This window comes from Carettochelys insculpta, chromosome 8 (genome assembly GCF_033958435.1).
Source record: "Carettochelys insculpta isolate YL-2023 chromosome 8, ASM3395843v1, whole genome shotgun sequence".
Lineage (NCBI taxonomy): Eukaryota > Metazoa > Chordata > Testudines > Carettochelyidae > Carettochelys > Carettochelys insculpta.
In genome coordinates this window covers 65,167,130-65,193,709 of record NC_134144.1, presented here as the reverse complement: position 1 = coordinate 65,193,709, position 26,580 = coordinate 65,167,130, and the positions used below count along the sequence as shown (strand labels likewise).

At 42.9% G+C, this 26,580-nt stretch overlaps 2 protein-coding genes across 5 annotated transcripts in view; both read right to left on the bottom strand.

The window, feature by feature from the left end:
• HACD2 (3-hydroxyacyl-CoA dehydratase 2) overlaps positions 1-13,209 on the bottom strand; it is a 40,427-nt gene extending 27,218 nt beyond the window's left edge. Inside the window, exons 1-3 of the mRNA XM_075001317.1 lie at positions 13,002-13,209; positions 5,235-5,352; positions 4,426-4,444 (exon numbers count right to left, since the gene is read on the bottom strand). Of these exons, the coding sequence (XP_074857418.1) occupies positions 4,426-4,444; positions 5,235-5,352; positions 13,002-13,138 (274 nt within the window). The 5' untranslated portion in view covers positions 13,139-13,209. The remainder of the gene's footprint in view (positions 1-4,425; positions 4,445-5,234; positions 5,353-13,001) is intronic.
• Positions 13,210-19,536: 6,327 nt separating this feature from the next.
• MYLK (myosin light chain kinase) overlaps positions 19,537-26,580 on the bottom strand; it is a 309,641-nt gene continuing 302,597 nt past the window's right edge. For all 4 annotated transcript variants that reach the window (XM_075000996.1, XM_075000995.1, XM_075000998.1 and 1 more), the window contains 4 exons: positions 25,837-25,960; positions 24,698-24,827; positions 23,402-23,533; positions 19,537-21,616 (listed from right to left, as the gene is read on the bottom strand). In XM_075000996.1, the coding sequence (XP_074857097.1) occupies positions 21,378-21,616; positions 23,402-23,533; positions 24,698-24,827; positions 25,837-25,960 (625 nt within the window). In that variant the 3' untranslated portion in view covers positions 19,537-21,377. The remainder of the gene's footprint in view (positions 21,617-23,401; positions 23,534-24,697; positions 24,828-25,836; positions 25,961-26,580) is intronic.

The following is a 26,580-nucleotide window of genomic DNA, read 5'->3' as shown; positions in this document are numbered from 1 at the left end:
GTGACAGATTAATTCATCCTTCTTGGCAACTTTAATACTAGAGTTGGATGGGACTTAAAACTATGCAATGGAATCATTGGCAAGGAAGGGTTTAGGAAAGATAAATTCAATCGGTATGAAGAAAGATGCCATATGTGCAGAACACGAACTTATCACTAACATCTTGATATGCCACAGAAAAAAACGCAAGGCGTCATCTCAACATCCATGATCTAAGCACTGGCATCTGATTAATTATGTCATTGTCCAGGCCTGGGACTGCTAACATATCTGCATTACTCAAGCCAAGACTGAAGCAACAACTGCTAGACTGATCACAGCCTCATCTACCTGATCATAATCAGTGAACTGGTCCCCACATGACAGCAGCAATGGAAATGAGTTAGCCAGAAAATTGACATAAAGGCACTCAAGCATCCAAGAAAACATGACCTCTTTTGCCAGGGTCTCAGAGAAAGTGAGAAATCAGAAAGAGATAATCAGAATGTGTCAGCAACACATAGGCTGCCCTCGGAATCCAACATCCTCTGTGCTTGGAAAGAGACACTAGAGTTCTCTGCCAAGAAATATCAGGACTATTTTAATTAAAATGAATGGAGGACACAAGACTTGACTGATCACAGACATAATGCCATTTATGTCTGGCAGCAGATCAACTCTGCAAAAGAAAGCAGCTCATCAACAAGCAAAGGAATTTGCAACATGAAGAACAGATGATGGCTGAACAAAATGAATGAGCTTCAACTTCTCTCTGAAGTCATGATGTGTGTGGCTTCATTAATGCTGTTAAAACCACTTGTGGCCTATGCATTTGGGGGGCAACCCCCAGAGATCAAAGGATAGAGGGAAGTTTATCAAAGAAAATGAAGCCATCACCACGTACTAGAAGGAATGCTTCAAAGATTTTCTAAATAGGGACTTGGCTGTTGATGAAAGTTTTGTCACCTTCATCCCACAATACAAAAGTGAAATCAGAACACCTCCATCCCCGGAAGAAGCGTGCAGAAGTATTAAGCAGATAAAAAACAAGGCATCTGGAATTGATGAAATCCCTGCAGCAATATAAAAGTGTGGAGGGAGGGAGGAAGTCATCTTAGACCTACACTCTTTTGTCCTGAAAGTATGGAACTATAACAAAATCCCAGATGATTTTAGAGATTCTGTGATTGTGACAATTTTCAAGAAAGGTGATAGATTCCACTATAATTTCTACAGCTGCATTTCTTTGTTAGCACGTATAGGAAGGGTCTTCACTAGACTTCTCCTGAACAGTTTTCTTCCTCTTGCCAAAGACATTCTTTCAGAATTTCTGTGGCTATGTCTACACTAGCCCCTGCCTTTCGGAAGGGGGATGCTAATGAGACACTTCAGCAGATGCTAATGAGGCACTTCTATGAATATGCAACACCTCATAAGCATAAAGCCAGCTGTGGCAATCTGAAAGTGCCGCTTTCAAATCGCCCGCCGCCCATGTAGTAGATGGAGGCCTCTCAAAAGGACCCCCCCGCCCCATCTTCAAAAGCCTCTTATTCCTAAAACCAAATAGGAATAAGGAGCTTCCATCTACATGGGTGGCACATGATTCGAAAGCACCCCAAAGATTTAGTGGATGCCATATATTGCTTTGGGTAAAAGCTGACAGTTTTGACCCACATCACATCAGTAATTTTAATTCTAGCTCTAAACAAAGAACCCCATGTAGTAGGGTCCGCACCCACTTCTCTCAAGTGCCCCATTTAGTTGGGTGTGTCCATATTCATCCCCTTTCAGAAGTTCTCAGGCTTTTTTCAGCAATACAGAACTCTGCCCAGCTCAGATACTGTCTTGTATGTTAACCAGAACAGACCTATCTCCCTACCTTCTAGAGGTCTCTCTCTCTAGCTGTCCCTGAGCTTTGTTTTCTAAGTAGTCCAGCCAAGGTGTGGGGCTGTTTCCTCACAGCTTCTTCCCTAGTAATACTATCTTCCTGCAGCCCTCCGTAAGCTTAGTCTCTGCAACTAACCTGAAGGTCCCTCAGTGCTCCCCGGTCCTTGCTAGAAAACTCTTTGGCTCAATCCTAGCAGCCAGCCAAGAGCATCTGATTCCCCCCACTTTCTGCCAATGCCCAGTCCTTCTTCTCCAGCTCCAAGCAGCAACTAACCACTACTCTGTTCAGCAGCTCCTTATTTAGGGCTCTCCTGGACTCTGACTGGCTGCTTCCCCTGAAGCCTGCTTGGAAGACTTCTCCACTGCTTCCTTCAGGGAATGGGTGTGGGAGAGACCTGATGTCTCCAGCAGGTGATCTTTGGGCCTAGTCCATCCCACCACACCCCCAAATAGCTTTTTAAAATAGGGCTGTTGGAGGGGAAAGGTTATATTTTTGGAACCCTTGGTTCAACTGACTCCAGATCTGGCTCTCCTGAGGTGCACCAAATTTCACAGAAATCCAGTTAAGCATGTTAGCTTTAGACTACTTAGAAAGCTGCACTTTTTAAACAGATGTACTCATGCAACCTTTCCCTAGTGACACTCCTAAGCCACTATAAACAAGAGAATGTTGGGTAAAATCTGATCTAAAATACATGGAATTTTATATAAGCTCTTGGAATTTACCTCCCAGTTTGGAAATAAACAATACATCTAAACCACAAAAAAACCCACCAAAAAACGCTAGATAAATTCTCAAAAGACAATGTGTATTCACTCTGTTTTGGATCATGTACTACAATTATTCCGACAGTTATTGGACATTTTAGCTTCCCAGATGAAAGAAGAATTTTGGGAAAGGAAAAAAGCAATAAAAACAATCCGAGATGAGCGAATTAAGTAAAAGACTGTTGTGTTCTGTATTGCATTTATAAAGCACTTCAAGGTTCATTGTCATGAAAGGCTATAGAAAAGTTCATTACATTATTTTCTCTCACTTTGTAATTATTGACTTTTAGTTTGGCCACATTTTTAAGTTGTGATATCTCTTGTAGTGAGCCAGTGTGGCCTCCTGCTGACTCAGAGGCAGAGGATGCTGCACAGAGGCCCTGTTGTGCGGGCCCAGAGCCAGAACACCAGTGGCCCGCCCCTCAGAGGGCGGGACCTAGAGCCAGAAGGGCCAAGGGCGGAGCTCGGGACCCATTAAAGCCTGGGCCTCCAGGCAGGGAGGGAGTGCCTTCGCGAGCTCCCTGGTGCCAGGGGCAGAGAGCCCACTGCCGCCTGACCGGCCGGGAGAAACAAGCCCCCAGCGGCCCAGAACAGCCAGGCCAGCTGCGGATCCGGATGCCCCAGGGGACCTACCCGGATTTCCCAGACCTGCCAGGACCCTCACGCCGGTGGAAAACCCCCGCCTTGGAGGAAACCCCGGGCCCTGCCAGACTGATGAGGGCGAGCGACCCCGAGGCCCCAGGAGCAGCCTGCCCTGGAGCTCCGGCGGACCCCTGCAGCCCCCAGGCCCAGGATCGCCTCGGGCCCACCATGCTACCACCGCTGGACTACCCCAATGATGTGGACATGACCGACTGGCTGGAATCCCCAAAGGTAGACGATCTGGAGGGAGCCGACCCCGCGGGAGCCCCTGACCAGATGGACTGGGACCTTCACCCAGTGGAGGTAGAGGTAGGAAGTGGCCCAGGGAACGACGCTCCCGAACCCATGGTGGTGTGTTGCGGCCTGGATCCCCACCACCGTGGTTGTGTGAGAGACACCCCCAGGCCGGGTCACAGCGGTGTGGGAGGGCCTGCGACCCCCTAATCCCCCCTCTCATGGGGCAAGCCCTTGCTGGGCTTGTGCTCCAAACCCTTGTGGGCCAAACCCTTCTGCTGCTGCCCCGCCCCAAGCTGAGGGCTGGGCTTGTGGGCCAAACCCTTGTGCTGCTGCCTCGCCCCAAACTGAGGGCTGGGCTTGTGGGCCAAACCCTCGTGCTGCTGCCCCACCCCAAACTGAGGGCTGGGCTTGTGGGCCAAACCCCTGTGCTGCTGCCCCGCCCCAAACTGAGGGCTGGGCTTGTGTTATAAACTGTGAACTGCTGCCCCGCCCTGGACTGAGGGCTGGGCCAGGCTTGTATTATAAACTGTAAACCACTACCCGCCCTGAACTAAGGGCTGGGCCTGTGTTGCAACCCTTTTTGTTGTGGCGCCGCCTGGAGCCAAGGGCTGGGCTTCCCAGGACCGCCGGTGTGGCTGTGGTCCCCTCCGGAGCTACAGGCACTGCCCTCGCTCCGGACGCCTACACTCTACACTTCTTCATCAACTAGAATTAAATACAAACAGAATAATATTTTAATAAGAGACATCTGAAATTAACACTACTATTTTTATCCAGAGGTCAGGGAAGTTATGCATGAATGAAACAGGAAATTTACTCCATGTTAGTAACAAATTAAATGACTGAAAAAAAAACAAACAAACAGTCAAGACACTTTATCTATGAGAGCAGAAAAATAAATTCCAAGCTTACCAAATGCACAATGTAGAATCTAGAACAAAAAGAAAATTCAAATAAATAACAGACACTTCATGTTTAATCACTTTAAAACAGTTTTCAGAACAGTATCCACTAACAATGGTGTTTCTCACCACTTTTTTCTGAGGGGCCCCTCCCTAACACACTATAAATATGCCACAGTCCATCTGTGCCACAACAGTTTTTCTGCATATAAAAACCAGTGACCGTGTTAGGGAGAGTACCAAGGGGGGGCAATTGCCCTGTGCGCTACACTGTTAGTTAGGCTTCAATTTCAGCCCCACATGGCAGGGCTCCGGGCTGCAGTCCTGAATGATGGGGTTTGGTTTTCTGCCATGGGCCCCAGTGAATTTAACACCAGTCATACTTCACAAATCTCTGAAACCTTCTTGCAGCCCTCCAGGGAGCTCCTGACCCCTGCCTGAGAACCACCATATGAATACCACTATAACTGTGAATCTTCCAAAGCTCCAACTATTCGCTGAAATATTCAAGTGTCAATACCTAATTTTCAAGAAATACACCGCACTTAGCATTTCAAAATTGACACACTCTATATTTGCAGAGTAAAGTAAGTTCCATTACTTTATCATCAACCCATCTGTAATACGGGGATAAAATCTGCAGCAGAGGCAGGAGACTAATTTCATGAGTATTTGTAATGTGCATTGCAAACAAACAGTGCTATTTACTTAGATGATCATTCAAAATGACACTATGTTTAACAATGTCTTGTCACTGTGCCTCACTTAACATTTGTGTAGTCATCAGCAACATTAAAAACTAAAACAATCTACACCTACCTCAAGCAGAGAGCCAGTTTGGAAGAATTTCAAGGGCTTTTCTATTGCATAGTAAAGACTGTGATAGCTACCCTTAGTCAGATAGGCTCGGACTAGACCAACTGCTATAACGAGCCACCTGGAAAAAGAGAAGAAAAGGTTGAAGATAAGGGGATATTACATTGACTATGTGTATACTGAAAATGAGCAAAGCTAAAGTTACCCTCTGACCTAGAAAAACAAATTTTCCATTCTTATCAGCTAGGTTTCAATTAACAATCATACAACAATCCTGCACCCATGTCAACAGATGACCAGTACCCTGAAACCTTGCAAAGACTGATGTTTAAATACATACAAGTCATCATTGGTAAGAGTTAAGTCATCTGCACTTTTTGAATGCCTTTCAGTATTAAGCATACAAAAATATCCTTAGTGTGGTAAAAACTATCCCTTTATAAGATACCCTTAATAATAATAATAATTTAGTTATTGAGGGGCGTTCAAGCCATTAAAATTAATGTCTTCAAGTTTACAAAAGAAACTTATATGTTCAGAGAACTTACAATACTATAGATTATGAAGCCTACTATTTGTAATGTTTTAGTTTTATCAGAAACTGCTACAGGTAAAGAAAGTCCTTTAAATAAACTGAACCTGGTTAGTAAAATCATCTAGACAGGGAAGGATCCATGTTAAATTAAAAAAACAAAAGATGTACATAGCCAACATCACCACTTCTCTCTCTCCACAAAATGGACAAAGTCTAACTCTTTAATAGTCCAAGAAAGCCTATTATGGCATCACTGATATGAATCCATAGTTAATGCTGCAACCAGCGTTGTATCATAAACCCTAATTTTAATTCATCTACAATTTGTGAGGCAAGTTGCGAAGTTTACACTAAAGATAAAGGAGAACTTTTCTGCACGATCTAAAATTGGCTAAGTTGTTTCTATTGCAAGTCATTAACTTTCCCTGATTTGAAATTTTGATCAGTGTGTAATGTCTCACTGGGTACCACAGACAGAAATCCAATAACTTTGTAGAACTGCAAGGGATATAGACGTCAAGGAACTCAAGTTTCAGGAATCAAAACAAAAAGCAGTGAAGTAGCACTTTAAAGACTAGCAAAATAGTTTATTAGGTGAGCTTTCGTGGGACAGACCCACTTCTTCAGACCATAGCCAGACCAGAACAGACTCAATATTTAAGGCACAGAGAACCAAAAACAGTAAGCAAGGAGGACAAATCAGAAAAAGATAATCAAGGTGAGCAAACCAGAGAGTGGAGGCGGGGGGGGGAAGGTCAAGAATTAGATTGAGCCAAGAATGCAGATGAGCCCCTATAGTGACTCAAAGTTCCCATCACGATTTAAACCATGTGTTAATGTGCCGAACTTGAATATAAAAGCCAGCTCGGCTGCTTCCCTTTCCAGAACGGTGCGATGATAATTCTTCTTCAGTAACACACATACCTTTAGGTCATTGATAGAATGCCCCATTCCATTAAAATGTTGACTGACTGGTTTGTGGATCTGGAGTGTTCTGATGTCTGTTTTGTGCCCATTGACCCTTTGCCTAAGGGAGTTAGAAGTCTGTACAACATACAAAGCATCTGGGCATTGTTGGCACATGATGGCAGATATGATGTTAGTAGAGGAGCATGAGAAAGTGCCCGTGATTCTGTGAGTAACCTGGTTAGGTCCAGTGATGGTATTTCCAGAGAAGATATGTGGACAAAGCTGGCAGCGGGCTTTGTTGCAGGGAAAGGTTCCAGGACTGGTGTTCCTGGGGTATAGACTGTGGCTGTTAGTGAGGATCCTCATGAGGTTGGGAGGTTGTCTGTAGGAGAGAACAGGCATGTCATTCAGGGCCTTCTGGAGCGTAGCATCCTGATTAAGGATAGGTTGTAGGTCTTTAATAATTTGTTGCAGTGGTCTGAGTTGGGGGCTGTAGGTGATGACCAGTGGTGTTCTGTTCTTGGCTTTTTTGGGCCGATCTTGGAGTAGCTGGTCTCCGGGTATTCGTCTGGCCCTGTCGATTTGTTTTTTTACTTCTCCTGGTGGGTAATTCAGGTTTATGAATATTTGGTAAAGCTCTTGTAGTTTTTGGTCTCTGTCAGTTGGATCAGAGCAAATGCGATTGTACCTAAGAGCTTGACTGTAAACAATGGATCTAGTCACATGTGCAGGATGGAAACTACGCTCACAAACAAAACGTACGATACTCAATGTTTATGTAATTCAACCTTTAATGCAAAAAAGAACAGAACAGTAAAGACCAAAGCACTCAATGAAAACAATGCAAATGATATCACACTCAGCGAACAAGTTAACATCGTGTAGAAAGGCGATAAGATGAGGTGAGGGAGAGTGCAAGGAGAGTCACTGTTGTTCGTTGGTTGGTGATTGTGGCATTGGTGTGAATGGAGTAGAAAATGAAGGCAAAGGTGAGGAGGATGAAGAGTGGCTGAGTTCTTCACACTCCATAATTTCTGGATCGTCAACATCGTCTTCTTCTTCCTCTTCCATTGCAATGGGAGGACGAGAGATGCCAGAGGTTGAAGCTCAGAAGCAGCAGAAGTATCAGCAGCAGCAGGAGTGGCTAGAAGAAAAAACGATAAAATACTTGTCTGCTTGCCTTCTCGCACCTTTCTATTATACATTTGTTTGTAACATTCAATCAATTCTCTCATGAGAATTTTAGCTTTCCGAGCTCTTTCAAAATTGCTATCATCTTCGTCCAACAAAGCACAAGCACGATCGATAATGGAGAACAAATTGCGTAACGGTTTTGTGCCAAATTCTTTTACTGGTTCTTCCTCTTTGTCGAACTTCCCTTCTTTCAAACGTTCAGCCTCCTCCTTCAAACGCTCTTCTTCTTGTTGAATTAGCTCATCATCCGTCAGGTCTTCGAAGTGAGATTCCAACACCTCTTGCACATCTTCAATGTCGACCTCGTCAAAACCTGCTTTTGCTGTCAGCTGTACAATGTTATCAAAGATCGTCTTGTTCACTGATTCCAAACCTTGAAAGCCATGCACAGCCTCAGGAAGAAGTTTTTCCAAACAGCATTCATAGTGTTTGCTGTCACTTTGTCCCAAGCAGTTGCTATGTTTTCAGTGGCCATTTTTATGTTGTAATTTTTCCATAATTCCCTGATTGTCACCATGTCACTCTTGTCCAAATCATCAATGAGATACTTCACCACAAGCTACATATAGTAAGCCTTAAATGGAGCAAAGACACCTCGGTCCATCGGCTGTATCAAAGATGACGTGTTCGGAAGCAAAAATCCAACCTGAATATTGCTACCGTAATCAAGAATTGTTGCTGGATGGCCTGGAGCCCCGTCAACAATTAAAAGTGCTTTGTTGTGTAGGTTATTTTCTTTGAAATATTTTTTTGACGAAAGGACAAAAGTAACTCTGCGCGTAATCTAGAAACACTTGTTGGGTGACCCATGCACTCCTATTTGAACGCCAAATCACTGGAAGGCTTATCGTATTGATACCTTTCAAAGCCCGTGGATTTTCCGAATGGTATATGAACAAAGGTTTGACCTTTACGTCACCCTTAGCGCTGCCACCAAGAAACAACGTTAACCTGTCTTTAGAGGCTTTATGTCCTTTGGCTTGCTTTTCGTCTTTGAGATGTAGGTACGAGACATCATTCACTTCCAAAACAAGCCAGTTTCGTCCATATTGAAAATCTGCTTGTTAGTGTAGCCACCTTCTTGGACAATTTTCTTCAGCTTTTCAAGAAAAGCACTGCCTGCTGCAAAAAAAATCGGCAGACGCTGCCTCACCTGTAAGCTTGAGGCTATGCAAGAGTCCCCTCTTTCTGAAATGGTCGAAACATCCATTACTGCCTTTAAAGTTCAAATCCTTAGCCGTCTCATCACCCTTCTCAATTGCCTGTGCCTTCAATCACTCAAACGATAGTGCCTTTTCTCTTTTGAGAAGAAAGCTAAGAGTCACGTGGCATTTCACTGAATCCTCTATCCATTGCAACAAAAGTGTGTCAAGTTTCTGCATAATGGGGTGCCTACTCAAAGACAACGTTGTTAAACTTGCACCGCCAACAGCAGTCTCAGCAGTTTTCAATATTTTTTCCTTTTGCATGTAAATAGTACATACAGTAGATGAAGAAAAATGGAGTGCCTGCATCACATCTTTGTTATGCTGTCCTTCATCGATTCGCTTTATCACATCCAATTTTACGCTTAGAAGTATGGCTTTTCTAGCTCATTACTTGGTGGTTTTTTTTTTGTTTTTTTTTTTTTTAGCAGACATGATGCACAAGATTATCACTGCTATAAACTATCAAACCATGAGTACTCTGAGAGGAGAACTCAGTGCAACATGCACCAACTACACAACTGCGAAGCTCAGAAAAGCCCTCCGGGTAGTGCGGCCTGGGGAGCAGAGCCCAGGGCTAGGAGGGCCGTCCTAGGTGCAGACACAGGGGAATGGAAATCAAAGAGTGCCTGCCTGGGAGGGGGGCGCAAAGCTGGGTAGCTGTGTGGGGACTCTTGTGGGGCTATGTGGCAGAGACAACAGCTGCAGCTGTGGTGGCCCCCTAGCCGCCCAGGGAGTGAGCGGCAGGGATGGGGCCAGGATGGGCTGTGCGCTCAGCAGCCACATTTCCCAGGAGCGCCTGGGAGCCCGCAGCCACCAGCTGGGCTAGGGCGCGACGCTGCTGCAGTGCCAAGGCAAAGACCCAGACCAGCCACAGGAAAAGGCTGAGCTGGGGGCTCCAGGCAACCACCGCCAGGCGGAGAGTGGCACCCGAGCCACAGCTACGCAGGGCGGGCGGCGGCAGTCCCCTAGCTGCCTGGGAGGCGAGCGGCGGGGCAGGGCCGGGCCGCATGCCCAGCAGCCACACCTCCCAGGAATGCCTAGGAGCCCACAGCTGCTGGTTGGGCCGGGGCATGCTGCTCCTGCAACACTGAGGCGGAGACCCAGACCAGCCACAGGTAAAGGCTGGGCTGAGGGCTCTGGGAAATCGCCACTGGGTGCTTTGGAGAGATGCAGCTGCGGGCAGCCGTTGCCTGGAGCCGCGGACTTTCTCCCGCTGCAGGGTGTCCGCGTCCCGCTGAGGCACTCGTAAATTCGAGGAAAAGCCCTGTGAGGCGAAGCACTGGTTTTTAATCAAGCGGCTCATAAATTTGAATTCTCATAGCCCAAATGGGCATATCTCAGGATATGACTGTGTGTATTCATATTTATATATAAAAACAAAATTTTTACATTCTGCATGCTTATTTTCTTACACATACTGAACAGATTTTTTTCATATGAACATAACTGAAATTTCTGTCGGTTTGGATTACTTTAGCAGGGGGACAGACAGACGGACTGCTAATTGCAGGGATAAAAAGCGGGTCCCAGTGTAAAAGTTTGCTCACCTCTGGGCTACATGGACCTTTAGCCTGACCCAATATGGCTATCACAACAGCACAGAAAGAAAATAATACGAACACAGAGCTGGAAGTCAGCAGCTCTAATTACACATTTATGAAACAAACTATTTAATTATACCAGAAAAATAGATTTTTCTGACCATTAGGTAATCACAGTTTACACAATAAATCTTCAGCTATTATATATTTCATAACAGATTCTTCTCACATATAGCTTTGCACGTAAGATCATCCAGCAAGTTCGAATCCCACCAGCTTCACCATCATGGATGTATGCTGACAAAATTTGAGACTAGTTGAATAAAAATTTAAAAATAAGCACTGCACTCCACATCCTGCTGAAACATGTAAGAAAATAAGTTTCATCACAAAAGAGAGACATGAAACCTAAGTACTAATCATAAACAAGGACATCTTCTACCAAAGGAGCAAGGCACTGTGTCTATACAAACAAGTCTCAGTTATTTAGAAGATGCCTTTATTTAGGGTTCATTTTAAGGTTCCCTACCCAAGTCCTTCCTTCTTGCAAAAGAAGATTTTCACGCCATGTACGTTTTAGCAAGACCATCAAATCTTCTTTTTAAAAAAAAAACAAAAAACAAAACACTCACTCAATCTGGTCCAGCATGACTGCTCCCAACTATCACGTATTTATTACCGGGGAGCTGACAAGGTTTGACCAGACCATTGCAATAATCTAGCCCAGTGTTTCCCAAACCACGTTCCATGAAAAAATTTCAATGCAAGCAATATTTTTCTGTCTAAATTAAATATGGAATTGTATTAAAAATACTAATTTATTTGAAGAGTATTTAGACTGTAGGTATATTAATATTTATAACACATTCATAATAGTATAATTATGTGACCTGTGCCAAAATCTGAGTTGTGTTCAGAAAAATCATGTGATGCAGCACCTGATATGAGGACCCAACTCTCCACCATGATTCCTAAGATTAAGTGGATTTGTGATCAAGATGCAAAAAACACATTTCCCATTTTTAAAAAAAGTCCAACATCACTTATTTTTGTTTTCCAGTAGTTTCCTGTAAAAATAAATTTATAAAAACACAACATTTAAAAATATTTTTCATACCTGGTAGCTGTGGCCACACTTGGCCAAACCTTCACAATGGCTATGCTAATGGCCAAATCGAAGACTACTTATGAGGTGCTGAATGAATATTCAGCACCTCATTAGCATTTGCATGCTTCCAAACATGCTTTCAAATACGCATGGCTTGGCGTAGCTACACGGGGTCCTTTTTGAAAGGACCCTCCACATTTCTAAATCCCCATTTTCCTCTCAGCTGAGAAAGAGGACCCCCATGTAGCCACGTTGAGCATGTTCGAAAGCAGCGCTTTTGAAGCGCCACAGCTGGAAGCATGCAAATGCTAATGAGGCACTGAATATTCAATTCAGTGCCTCATTAGTATTCTTCGATTTGGCCCTTAGCATGGCCATTTCGAAGGTTTGGCCAAGTGTGGCCATAGCCAGTTTGTTTTGCCTTTTTCATAAATTTTTAAGATTTAAGGAAAGACAGTCCTTTTTTTTGAACAACATTGGCCCGTTCTATTTTTGCACAACAGAACAAAAGTAATCGTCCTTTAGGCTGTTATACTGAGGTTTTGTTTGGGGTTTGTACTCAAATATAGGGTTGCTAACTATCCTCCTATTAGAAAGACACTAGTTGTTCATTCAGATGATTTTCTCTTGCTACTTTTTTGTCCTTTGTAAGACAAAAGGCATTTATAAAAACTCTCTTAAATCAACTTTTGAACATTAGGTGCAGCATTTTTCCAATACAAAACCCTCCACGAGTAGGCATGTGTTTCATCAATATATCCCAAGCCCAAAAATGTCCCCTGGCCAAATTAGTTTGGGAAACGCTGACCTAGCCTAAGCTCCCCTATGTCACAAGCTAGAAACGACCCCAGAGTAACTCACAGGGCAGATCTTTTATGAGGCCATCGGGAAGCCCAACTCCCCAGCTTCAGGGAGGCAGGACCGGGCGGACCATGGGCGAGGTTTCCCCCCTGCCTAGAAGGTGAAGGTTTTTCGAGGTGGAGCTCTGGGGCGAGGGAGACGGGCCCCGCACCCGTACCCTAGTGCTGAAGCCCGCCCCTCAGACAAGCAGCTGGAGGGCAGCCGCCCCCAGCCGAGCTCCTGCGGGCCCCGGGATGAGTAAGGGGCGAGCCGCCGGCGGACGCCCCTGTGCCAGGCTAGGCAGGCAGAGGAGGAGGCCGAGTCCTGGGGCTGCCCGCGGGCTCACGTGGAGAGGCGGTCGGTGCCCCCAGCAGGGCAGGCAAGCTGAAGGGGACCAAGAGTAGGAGGGAGCCCCGCCCCCCAGGCCCAGCTTACCCCGCAGTCATCACCACGTTGTAAATGACCAGATAGGCCGTGGCCAAGGCGCCCGGCCCCTTCCTCCGCCGCGGCTGCTGGCTCCCGGAGCCGTTAGCGGCCCGACCCGCTCCGCTGCCGCTCCCAGCCGCCACCATCTTCACTGCCCCGCCCAGTAACTATCGGCCGAGGGGCCCCGTCTCCCCTCAGTCCTGAGCGCCTCAGGACCCGCCCCCCGCTCCCGGTCCTGCGCGCTGAGGCGCTCGCTGCCAACTTGAGCCGGCGTAGGGCTGCCCTCAGTTCCGGCCAAGCCGCGGGAAGAGGAACAGGAGGGGGGGAACGGCGCGGCACAGCGCTGTGGGCGTGGGTAGGGACCCTTTACCCGGGGGAGTTGAGCGCCCCCCGCCTCCCCGAGGTGACTCCCAACGCCCCGCCTGCCCCGAGCATTTAAAAGCCCGGAGCCCCTCCCCCAACTTGGCGCCCTTTTGAAAGAACCCGGGTGCGCTCTTACTATTGCCGCCGCGGGGTGACAGCGAGTTCCTTTCCCGTTTCCAGCGTTCCTGCGCGGCCATGCGCGCGGCGACGGGGGAGTTCAGCCTTCTGCGCAGGCGCCGTGCTCCAGGATTCGGAACCCCAAGAAAAGCGGTAAATAGTGCCCGACCTGGTCTACGGGGCTGCGTCTACACTAGCCCAAAACTTCAGTATGGCCATGCAAATACATATTCAGCGCCTCATTAGAATGCCGGCAGCCGCGCCACTTCGAAATTGACGCGGCTCGCCGCCGGGCGGCTCGTCCCGAGGGGGCTCGTTTTCGAAAGGACCCGGCAACTTCGAAATCCCCTTATTCCTAACAGCAGAAAGGAATAAAGGGATTTCGAAGTTGCCGGGGTCCTTCCGAAGAGGAGCCCCATCTGGACGAGCTGCGTGGCGGCAGGCCACATGCTAATGTGCTGAATATGTATTTCAGCACTTTATTAGTAAACTTCAAAATGGCCACGTGCATGGCCATTTCGACGTTTTGGGCTAGTGTAGACACAGCCTGGGTGTGTCTGCCCTTGCACTCCTCTTTCGAAAGAGGTAGGCAAATGAGGTAAATCAAAAATGCAAATGAGGTATACATTTGCACATTTGGCATCTTATTTGCATATTCTAATTTCAAAATAGCTTCTTTCAAAAGAAGAAAGCCAGTGTAGATGCTGCTCTTTTGAAAGTAAACCCATCTTCGAAAGAATCCTTCTTCACTTTATTTAATGGGAAGGATTCTTTAAAAGATGGGTTTACTTTTGAAAGAGCAGCATGTACACTGGCTTTCTTCTTTCGAAAGAAGCTCTTCCAAAATTAGAATATGCAAATGGTGTCAAATACGCAAATTTATACCTCATTCGCATACCTCTTTAGAAAGAGGAAAGCAAGTGTAGACGCACCCTACGCTTATGGGTAAAGTTGATTTACAGTTGGCAACTCCAGCTACGTGAATTGCCTTGCCGGATTCAACACATCCTAAATCGTTTTTTCTTGCCATCCCCACAGGGGGAGGTTGATGGGAGAAGTGCTCTTGTCAACTTAGTATCATAGGGCTGGAAGGGACCTCAGGAGGTCATCTAGCCCATTCCCCTGCTTCAAGCAAGATCAACCCCAGCTAAGTCATCCCAGTCAGGACCTTGTCAAGCTGGGACTTAAAAACCTCTAGGGATGGAGTTAAAAACTTCTACAGAGGGACTTCCCATATTCCTCCTGACTGTGAGGAGTAGCTGGGTCAAGGGTGGAACCCTGATTGTTAGATTTAGCACAGCCCTTGCTATGCACACTAAATCGTATCCTGGAGGAATCGACTGCCAGCATGTCGCTCTTCTGTTAAGTACAGATGTAGCCCCAGGCCTGGCAACAGCAATACTGAATTGATTCAGTATGTTCAGCTGAGAATTACCAAGTGCTTATATAACCCACACACCTAGGCCTGGTCTACACAAGGGAACAAAGTCAATTCAAAATATGCAATTCTAATTATGCCATTAGTAGAGGTCTTCAGGCTTGTGCAAACATTCCTTACTCCATGCACTAGCATGGAATATCAGGGTCAATGGTTGAGCCCAGAGAGATTGATTTTGCTGCATCTTCACATCAGTCATCTTTGCTGCAACAATCATGGCCCAGTGATCTTCCCATAAGTATAGACATACCTCTAGGTGTGGTTTATTGTCCCATGTAGTGGCACCTACACTGCTTACATAAGAAAGAATGAGTTTCCTCTACAGCCTCAGCTGAGAGCCGGCTGACTTTTGCTCAAACTATAGAGGTTTGTGACTAAGCCCTAGAGGTCCCAAGTTAGAGTCTGCCTGTGAGAGGTTACACTTTGCACAGATGGAGAAAGATTATTTTTTCCTGAGCCATATGAAATCCTGGCTTTAGTCAAGTCAGAAAAGTCCTGATGATTTGAATAGGGCCAGGATTGCATCCACAGTGTTTCAGTGACTTGCACCCCAGGTACAAAGTAAATCAAGTGCAGAGGTGGGACTAGAGTGGAGGTTGCCTGACTCACAGTCCTCTTAGCCCTGCTGTAGGTTCTGTGGGTAGCTGGGTTTGGGGCAGCTGAAAAGATCTGTCCAGGTGTACCAGCCTGGGGATAGGAATAAGGAGATTTTGAAGTTCCCGGGGTCCTTTTGAAAAGTAGCCCCATCTGGACAAGCTGTGCGGCGGGGAGCCACAGCAATTTTGAAGAGCCGCAGCCTCCAGCATGCTAATGAGGCACTGAATATGTATTTTAGCGCCTCATTAGTAATCTTCAGAATGGCCCTTTGCATGGCCATTACGAAGATTTAGGCTAGTGTAGATACAGCCTAATAGTGTAAACCAGCGGTTGTCTACGTGAAGTCCATGAACTCATGAAGGTCTTCAGACTATGTATAGTGTAGTCTGTAAAAGATGGTTGTTGCCATAGCACCATGATTTTTGCCTGTGGACTCCTGGGTGACTGCAGAACAGGGTGGATTGATTTAAACCACCAAAAAAAAAAAAGTTTAAAGTGATATGTCTTCACATATTTCTTCAATGGTGAAAATCTGATAATTGAAACGTTAATTTACAGCCTCAGTACAGGATTTTACAACATCTAAGATGGTATACTTTGTGTAATTTTTTGTAGCTAAGTTGTTTTTTATTAATTTATGTTACAGTATGTCATACCCATTACCCATATCAAGCTGCAGATACAGCTAACTCACACAAACACAATAGCACTTATACTTCATAAAATTAAATCTTAAATGTTACATATATATTTCACATTTGCAATTGCAGCCATCTTGCCAGCTGATGGCTGCAAACTTTTTTTTCAATTTTTAAATTTTATTAACTCTGACAGAAAAGTCCTCAGAACACTAAATTTAGGGTGTCCTTAAAACTTGTACCAGTAGCTCTCATCTGCCCTACTTCCAGTGTTGTTTTTGTGCAGAGCTGATTCCAGGTTACCAAAAAAGCTAAGACTGATTGTGCATAGGGTGCCCCTAGTTTTTGCGTAAGCTCCATGGAAAACAAATAAGGCAGGGTTCTCTTGGGAAAGCTGAGTTATGTTAAAGTAAAAGAAAGAATAGATTTATGGCATCCCCATGATGGTCTGTGACCATGATGTTACACAAAAGGGCCATGTATTATGTGATATAAGAAAATGATACTCAGTGGCACCTGGCAACTCTAGATTTCTCTTACTGCAGCTTTCAGTATTGTCTACTTGAATATTCTAAATCTAGTTAACTGATTAAACAAGCCATCAGGATTCACTAAACTTTTTTTTTAAACTAGCAATATCCAACATATCAAACAGCTTAGGAATTTACTTCTTAAATCACACATACTGAAAAGCACAAAGTCTTGAAGAACGATGGATTGCAAAATTAATCCATATTGTTCTTCAGACATATGTAATCCACATCTTCATATGCATCATTTCTCCCAGTTATGATATTGCATTCTTGCAACTAGGCTGTGTGTCTTCTTCTTGCACTGCTTACGCTTAACACATTTTTCAGTTTTTACCCAGGGAACAAATTTCTTCCAAAATATTCCCAGAAATAATGTCTTTTACACCCAAAATCCGTGGCAGTTTTTCCATGGGAAAAATGTAGAGGAAAATACAGGAAGCTGTGTGTGTGCGCTGAAAAATGTCCTCCCTTCTTTCCATTCTACTCTTCTTGTCTTTCCTTTAAGATGTCTATCTTTAGTGAATGTCTTAACTAACTCTGCTGTGCTTTGCCTAAGCCCACCAACACATAAGCAATGAAGAAAAACAGACCTATCCAGCCTTTGTCTGTCTTTGGACATTTTACTTTGCAGTTTGCTGAGAGACAAACTGGAGACCCAGAACTTTCAAGAAACAGGAGCTGATTGTTAGGCTGAACAGATAAGATCCATTAATTCATTTTTATGAGACTAAGTGTAGGCATAGCACGTTTGGGGTAAGATTTAATTTTAACTTATTTTAAATGAGAAATTTAGTATTTTATTAATGATTTAGCAATCAAAATCTGACAAATAAAAGCATTGATTTTTATCCACCCTATGGACTACATCTAAGGTTTCCAAATGGGTCTGCTGCTTCCTTTCAATTTTTTTCAGGATTTGCAAATAAAAAAAAGATTGAAAACACTTGTGTAGGCAAATGTCTTTGAAAAGGCATCCTTTTTGGTTTTTATGGTTTCAGAGAGTGAAATTCAGAAAGACTGGAGAACAGTACCACTTAAGCCATGTAATATCTTCTTTCTGGCCAAGCAGCAGTGGGCTACGCAATAGAGTCTTTGAATGGGTAGGAGGTGAATTAGAAGGCGACAGTGGTCTCTATTCCATTCTCGCAGCCCTTTTTTGCATTTTAAGTGAGGGCAGTTGAATATGAGGCAGAGGAAATAGAAACAAGTGCAAAGTGAGCTAGTTTGTGCAAGGAACAGGAGGCATCTGCTGTACTATGGGACATAGATACATCAGCAGAAACCTCATCTAAAACTATTGCAAGTGTTCACCTTTTAAGTAAATGAGTAGTCTCTGACTTCAGTGAGTACAGTTAAACACATGCCTACGTCTGTTAGGCACTTCAAATCACAAGTGCTTCTCACACCTTAAAAGTACGTTTACAATATGCATTTCTGTAAAAACGGTGTATTTCTCAAATGCACTGAATTTTATCTTGGGCACATTCTGTCTGAACCATCATCATACATTAGAGCAAAGTTTCTTAAACTTTCTGAGACCATGGAATGCCAAAGAACACTATTTTTTAATGCAGCACACCAATGACAATTTTCTTCAAAAAATTGTCAGCCCCAACTCCACACCACAGCCAGCAACATATACTGCAAAAACCAAAATAATTTAATTAGGTCTCGGCAATGAAGAAGTAACATTGTATCTGGTTTTAATAACAGTAAATATATACCATCGCTGTATTTATCCAAATGCTCGTGGCACATCTGTGAGTAGTTTATGGAACACCAGTGTTTCACAGAACATAGCTTAAGAAACACTGCATTAGAGGATCATGTACATCCTTTTCTGAGAAGGCAGCACAGCTGTTAAATATGTTTGACTTTACCATTTGCAGGAGCATAGCGTTTTTATATACCTACACTAGGGTGCCTAGATGTGCTCACTAGGGACTTTGTCTTATATATGCAACAACTGCCTACTCCCACACTTGCCATCTATGTGGTCACCATAATGTACACATACATGTCTGAACTTTTGAGGCTACATCTATAGTGCAGAGATATTTCAAGATATTGAGGTATCTCAAAATAGCTACTCCACGTCTATGAAATGCACCTAGTGAAACATCTCTCATACACCTGGCAGGGACCTCAAGAGCTCACTGAGTCCAGTCCCCTGAACTCACAGCAAGCCCTATCACCATTCCATACAGATTTTTATTTTAAATCTAACCTGCACCAGAACCACGAAAGGCCCCATTAAGGACTGAACTCACAACACTGAATTTACAAGGCCAATGCTCTAAGGTATTTCTAAATATTTTTCAAAATAAAGGGTGTACTATTTCCAGGCATCCCTGTACACCTTGTAGCAGGAGGAGTAAGGGATGCCTCGAAACAGCACTTTATTTCGACATTTGATGCAAAAAGCTAAAATAGCCTATTTTGAAATAAGCTTGATTTTATTTTGAGTTTTGGGCACAGTGTAGCCATAGCTTGGGACATACAGTCGCCCACTTTTCCAGATATTTTAAGCTGTTGAAGTAGCACAAAGTGGTAGAAGTTAGTTCTAACTGGACAGTTGAGAATTCCCTTCAGCCCATGCTCTGCGATTTCCCAATTGGATTATGATCCCATAAGGATCACAGCCAATGGTGCAAATTAGTGCAGCCCCTAGCAGCTCTAATTTATTTCCAGAAGCTTGAATTGATAGCAGATGAGATAGCACCACAAGAATCAGAGGCATAGCTACTGACCACCTCTTCGTCCCCCATTCCTGTGCTGAGTAGATCTCAGTATAGAAGGGAATTGGGAGAGACCATTTCCGCCTTCCTCAGCCTCTGCAATTGACTATACAAACAGCATGCTTTGTGGTATTATTTATTTAGAAATTGTGAGTAACTACAGCTGTAGTGTTCTCATTTTTTGCAATTCTGATGGTTTAACAAAATGGGAAAACATTAGCATATTTTATTAAGGTACAAAAGACACCCCATTGTTACCTAAACACATTTAGAATGTGTGAGGACAACTTTGTATGTTCTAAATCAGATTAAAATATCTTTCCTTATAAAGAGTAGTGGCAATATGGTGTTTAGTATAACAAGAGTTCTTTAACCACTTAAAAAGAAAAGACATGCTGGTGCTGGCAATTTGAACCTAGTAACAAAGAGCAAAGCAGTTATTTTAAAAAAGAACAAAACATTTTGTGATCCACATGAGCTGAGCCTGAACTGTTACTTTAAAGACACGTAGAAGATCAAATATAAAACACAAAACAAGGCAATATCAAACATCCTAAAGTTGATATCATATACATTTGCATAATGAAATTTAAAATTGTTGTACGCTACACACACTATGTGGAAAAAAGAAAAAACACACATTTGGAATGATGTACAAATACTGGAAATGTATTATCTTTAGATTATGCATATCAGTTTATGGCCTCTGATATTACCCTTGAACACAAAGAATGAAAAAGTGCCAATATTGTGAGAGAAAAGCAAAGTTGTTCAGTCTGAGTGCATTAATCACTTCTGAGAATGCATTTTTCTGGATTTTTTTTTTGTTTTTTGAAAAAAAAATTTTGAAGGCAAGGCTCAAAATAAAAACTAGACTGTCAAGCAGATAGGGTATACAAGGTTCTTTGTTAATTGCTTGGTTATAAAGAAGGTTGTAATCCAAACTATTTTTTTTGACTACTCCAAAAATCTATGGCAACTTCCAGCTAATCATCAGTTGAGATCTGTTTTGTAATGGACAGATAAAGTACAGGTAAATTTTTAACTAACCTAGGTTTCCACACACTGATAAAAGTTAACAGAGGTATAATAACCTATAGTTCACAGCAGCATTTATATCAATGATGAATCTTCATTAAAATGACAAGCACAACCACAAGCTTTCTGGTTCTTTATATTTTCAGTTTGTTTCTTAGGCAGACATCTGTAGCTGTACCCAGGTAACAAACACCTTAAGAAAAATTAGGTAAATTAGAATCACTTGGTTAAAAGCGAGGAAAGAAATACCAGTTCATACAAACTCATGGAGGTCTAGGATAAGTGGAATTAGTAATAGGTTAATAACAAATTGTAAAGAGATAAGTGTGTGTAAAGTTCAGACACAGTGAAACTATTTTAAACAGAATGAAGACTAAAAATGTTTCATTCTATTACAATGTGCAAATTGCAATGCTGGTTATAATGTAACCTTCACTTACAGTTAAGTTATGTGAAGAATGACTTTACTAGGGGAGAGTTCAATTGTATTAAGACCAATTGATTCTGTGTCTGTATTTGATAAAAAGATTTCTGGTCATAGAGATAAAAACAGATCTCACGGAGCTACCTCAGCTATAGTTTTGGTTGATGAGAATGGTGGTCAAAATGAATGAGCTCAATAAATAGGATATTTAAAATTCAGGTTATATTTGCAGATTAGTATGTTACTTTCACTTTAAAAGTAGGCTGGGCAACAACTGACGGAGTAAATCCAATCACCATAGCAATTTAAAGTGCCCACTGTTTCCAATTAATGCCCATAAATAAAATCAACAGGTGTCAACTGATCATGCTGAAAAAACACTCCCCGCCACAATGATGTGAGTATCACACGAGGTGCTTTTTAATAACTTGGTTTTCTGAGCTTTAGAGATAGTCTTTATAATATGCCTTTTCAAATAGCTCTTCCATTGAGTCTTGCTTCATTCTTCTTCCTCCTCCTCTTCTTCTTTTCCCATCGTTTCCACAAGGAGCTCTGCAGTACAAGTTGCGTCCCCGAGACTATTAACAGCTTTGCATGTGTATTTGGCATCATCGTCCCCACAAACTTCAGAAATAGTCAAAGAACAGTTCCCATCCTCATCATAATCTATCTGGAAGTGACGAGACTCTTTAATAGACTGGTCATCTTTGTACCAGATTACCTCAGGGTCAGGGTAGCCTGTGATAGTGGGAAAGAACAGGAGCTGCAATAAGCCAAGCTAAGTGCTATTATCCTGTAATTTTTTTAGGCCTCAGTCCCACATAAATTTATTATATGCATACATTTTAGGACACAAGTAGTCCCATTGAACTTCCAAGAAACTAAATTAAGTAAATTAACTACTACTTTTTAATATCTACAGTTATCTGCTGCCATTTCCCTACCAATAACAAAAATTATATATAAACAATGGAAGTATTAGTCATTTTCTAATGAAAGAAGAAAGCTTTCAACAGCCACTCATTCATCATCTAGCAGAATAAAAAACAGTCCAATAGCACTTTAGCTAATACATTATTTTGTTAGTCTTTAACGAGCTTTCTTGGGACAGATTCACTTCTTCAGATCACAGCCTTCTAGTATAGCTATGATCTGAAGAAGTGGGTCTGTCCCAAGAAAGCTCACCACCTAATAAATTATTTTGTGAGTCTTTAAAGTGCTACTGGACTGCTGTTTTGTTTTGATAGTATATAGATTAGCACAGCTATCTCTCTGTTACTAATCATCTAGTAGGAGTCCCTAATGACAAACTTGAAGCTCTCTATCAGGACATGTAGAATTCACAGTGCTTGCAGTCTCTACAATCCCCAGCACATAAATTTAAATATCAGGGATATGAGATTCTGTACTCTGCCTCTAAGTTAGGGCAGCTTTCTTATGTTGCCTCATGGGCAGCAAAGCTTCTCAGGATCTCTGTAATACTACCTGCCCCTAGTGTGTCGAACCCCCGCCTAGCACGTCCCTGTGCAAGGGCTTGTGAGGACATCTCTGAAAGGCAATACCCATGCCAGGGGAATTCTCCTACGCCAGAACCAGGACTTTTAGAACCCTTTTACCCAACACAAAAGGGACCATAGTGGAGGTGAAGATCTCATGCAAATATCAGACTACAGGCCAATCTAAGACTGATCAAATTGACTAAGTGGGGGCCTGGAAAGGGTGGACACATTGGTACAAATCTATAGATGGGGCAGGAGAAAAAGAATCAGAAACATGCATCTACCCTTGTGTCTCTTTTCCCATCCTGCTTTCCACCCTATTCTCACTCTCCTGCTCTGCAAGACACTCCTTTTTAGGGGTGAAGCAACTCATCATTTGCTTCTGACCTGCCTTTTCTCTTGTCTACCCGAGAAAGAGACCAGTACTTTGCTGGGCAAGAAGAAGATGGAGAACTCCTCTCTCCAGAAATACATCTTAAACCCTCCAATTCACCCAGTTGATTACCCATCCCAATATGAGGGTCTGAGACTGCTGAAAACAAACAATTCCAACACAATTGATCTGCAGGAGCAGCTCCTGATTGTAAACAGGAGAGCACAAGCTCTCAGACAGTTCTCTTGCCTGCTCTGTTAGGAGAAGGATGAAGAAAAAAAATGTCTCCCATTTTAAATGGATCAGTAGTATTATTCTATTCCAGCTAGCCATGTTCCCCTTTACTGCAGTAACTGAGCACTCACCAACATTCATCTCCCCTTAACAAGCCCTCTGTGAGGTACCTATATTATTCATGGAGCAAGATTAAGTGACTTGCCCAGGGGACCTCTGTAGAAGCTGGTTTCTTTTTCATGGGAAGCATGGGAGATCACCATGTGGCTCAAAATATAGACTACTTTTGTGACATTTTCTATGTTGTAATCATGCAAATAATGGCAAAGCGGAAGGGAACTAAAGCAAAAAAGCCTGATGGAGCAATGAAAGAAATGACATGGGAGGGTTAAAAGCAAACACGTTAATTTAAAATACCTTCAATTTTGCAGTCAAATCTAGCAGCACTTCCTTCCACAACTTCTATGTCAAGGATTGTTTTAGTAAAATATGGCTTTACATGGGGTTTTTCCTCCGCCACTGCTTCAAGGAAAGCCTTGCCAGCTTCATCTAGAGGAAGTAAAGGAGGGACAGTTATTTTGAAATTCTCTAGGAATGAGTTTGGGTTTATAAAATAACCAAAGAATTGCTGAAATTTGCTTTTTTCATTACTTTTAAGGCTATAAACCTAATCGAATAGTGAGACTGTGCCACCCTTTTGCTCTAGTCTCTAACAGCCAAAGATTCAGACTATCAAACACAATGGTTGTGGCCACAGTTGGCCAAAACTTTGAAACGGCCATTCTAATGGCCAAATCGAAGAATACTAATGAGGCGCTGAATTGAATATACAGCGCCTCCTTAGCACAAGCATGCTTCCAGCCACGGCACTTCGAAAGCTTTTTGAAAGGACACTGCACATTTCGAAATCCCCTTATTCCTCTCAGCTTTGAAGCGAAGCGGCCAGAAGAGTGCTAATGCTAATGAGGCGCTGACTATTCAGTTCAGTGCCTCATTAATATTCTTTGATTTGGCCATTAGCATGGCCATTTTGAAGTTTTGGCCAAGTGTGGCCATAGCCAATAAGTTATTTGCACCTAGGAAAGTGAAACATAATGTCAATTCTTTATTCTTTCCTTGTATTTGTCTATGACCATTAGGCCAGACATTTCCTGGCAATTATTCCAAAACCTTCCAAACATAGAGGCCCAACATATATCAACACCTGAATGAATGGCCTGATTTTCTGAAGTCTTGCACACCTGCCATCCCCATTAACTTACGTGGCAACTGCTGCGTACTACATCCTTGAAAATCAGGTCATTTATTGAAGACCCTCGCTTTAGGAACATGCTGCTACTGTTATTTGTATGTGAACTAAATTCACCCTCTACAAAATATTAAATAATGGGGATGGACATGGACACGGACACACACACGCACTTCTAAAGCTGGTACAGCACTTTCTGCCTACCAGTATATGCAGTAAACCATGCTGATCAATAGGTCAACCCTGAGGGTCCCATACATGTACATGCGTGTGTGCATGCACACATAGACACACACAGACAGACACTCACACACACCCCTTAATGATTCAACTTTTCTAGTCTCCAATAGTCATTTGGATTTTCTTTGGTTTTATATGACATTAAACTCTTTGTTCAGACATAACAGAGGACACTGTATTGATAAAATTATTACTATCTTTTACAATTCAGTGCAGTTTCTTACCATCCAGGTCTATTTTTTCTGTATTTACAGGACTGGTAGGTGAGCCTGTAGAGGTCTTCCTTCCACTTAGACCAGAAATCATTGCCATGGAGGATAGCCTCCCTATTGCTCGTACAGCATGACCTGTTTTCTGAAACATAATATAGAGATGTCTTGTCAGTTTAACCTCATGGGTACACAGCTTTTCTATAGCAGAAGCACTGTGGACTTAGGGCCTGATCCAAAGCCTATGGGAATCAATTACCCAGAATGAGTAATGAGGTATTGTGAAATGAATGAGAAGGTGACATCCACAAGTAAGAAGAATTTCACTTAGCAAGCCTCTGAAATGACATGATATTAGCTAATGCAAATGCTAAAAAATGTTCATATGATAGACTATAATATTGACATTAAGTATAATATTCTTTGTAAGGTTTGTATAGGCACGCGACAAAATTTATTAATAGGATCTATCTGACGAAATAGTATACAGTGAACATAGGTAACTCATTATTTTTTAAGCTGGACAAAAGATTTAATCCAGACCACTATGCATTTGCTATTCCCCCCATGAGAACAGCCCAGATGAAGCTTCTACAGTGCGTCTAGCATCAAGGAAACAGAAGATGAGAAGACAAAATGTTTCAAGTCAAATTAATGAAGCCATCTGATGGAAGATACATGAAAGCTTGAGAAGAAGAGTAAAAGCTCTCTCTGCCCAGAGAGCATGGGAATTTCTGGGGGAGGAAAACAAGTGCCCCCAGAATAAAAGTGTTTTTCTGGGCAGCTCCATTAGGGGCCTGATTATCCCTGGTCCAACTGTGAGAGCATGGAAGCAATGCAGGGTTCCATGCACAAGAAGCTTCTTTCTCCAAGCACCCTCATACAAGGGGACAGATAAAATCCCTACTTAGAACCAAAACCCTGTAGTATCCTTGTCATAGCAATTGTGACATTTATGCACCAACACCTCTGCTACTGGTCATGTAATAAATCAGCAATAGAAAGCACAACCGCTCTATTGCAGCTGTTCACTGTTGGCAATTGGATTTTCACGAGCAGCAGAATCCCCCTATGATACATCTTAGAACTACGGAAGCTAGGAATGGAAGAGACCTATTAGGGTTTCCAGCTCACTTCCTTGCTCTCTTTATTACCTGCCATTTTCTTCTGGCCATATATTTCTTCATCCTATCTTTGGAAAGTTTTTTGGCTTCCATGTTTTTGGTATCTTTTTGCAGCCAAGGATGCTGAAGACATTTAGTGCAATCTAAGCGGCTCCTGTTTTCATGTAAAGAGATTAAGTCAGTGTTGCCAATACACAGGATAAAACCAATTTGCATTTAGGTTACTGTTTTCCTTTTTTCCTTTTTAAGCAGTAGATCTTTGTAGATCTTTTACTAAACTAGACTTACTGAGACAAGTGCTTACTATCTGTGGCTACTTGCTATCCACGTAACAGATTTTAAAGGCTTTTTTGGAGCAGGCTACACATTGGAAAAAAATAGTAATAAAATATTGTCAAAAAAGAGTCATACATTATAGTCACAGTATAAATATCTCTGCTGCAATGCCTAACAACACTGCTTGCTGATCATTGTGTAGCACATGCAGAATAATCGCTGCTCCTTTTCCTTTTTTACTCACTCACTCTTACAATCTATTCTGTTCTTACCATGCCTCACACTACCTCTCCGACCCGTTAAATAGAATTTAACAAATACACGTTTAACAAAGCTGTGGCAGTTCACCTCCATATTCACTTGTTTACATGGTATGGGTGTATAGTACCCAGAGGCACTGAGACCTCATCTGGGGTGAGTGAAGTCTCTGGTCTACAGCCTCAGCTGAGAGCCAGTTCACCTTTAGCTCACATGGTAGAGTGCAGGGCTTTAGCCTCT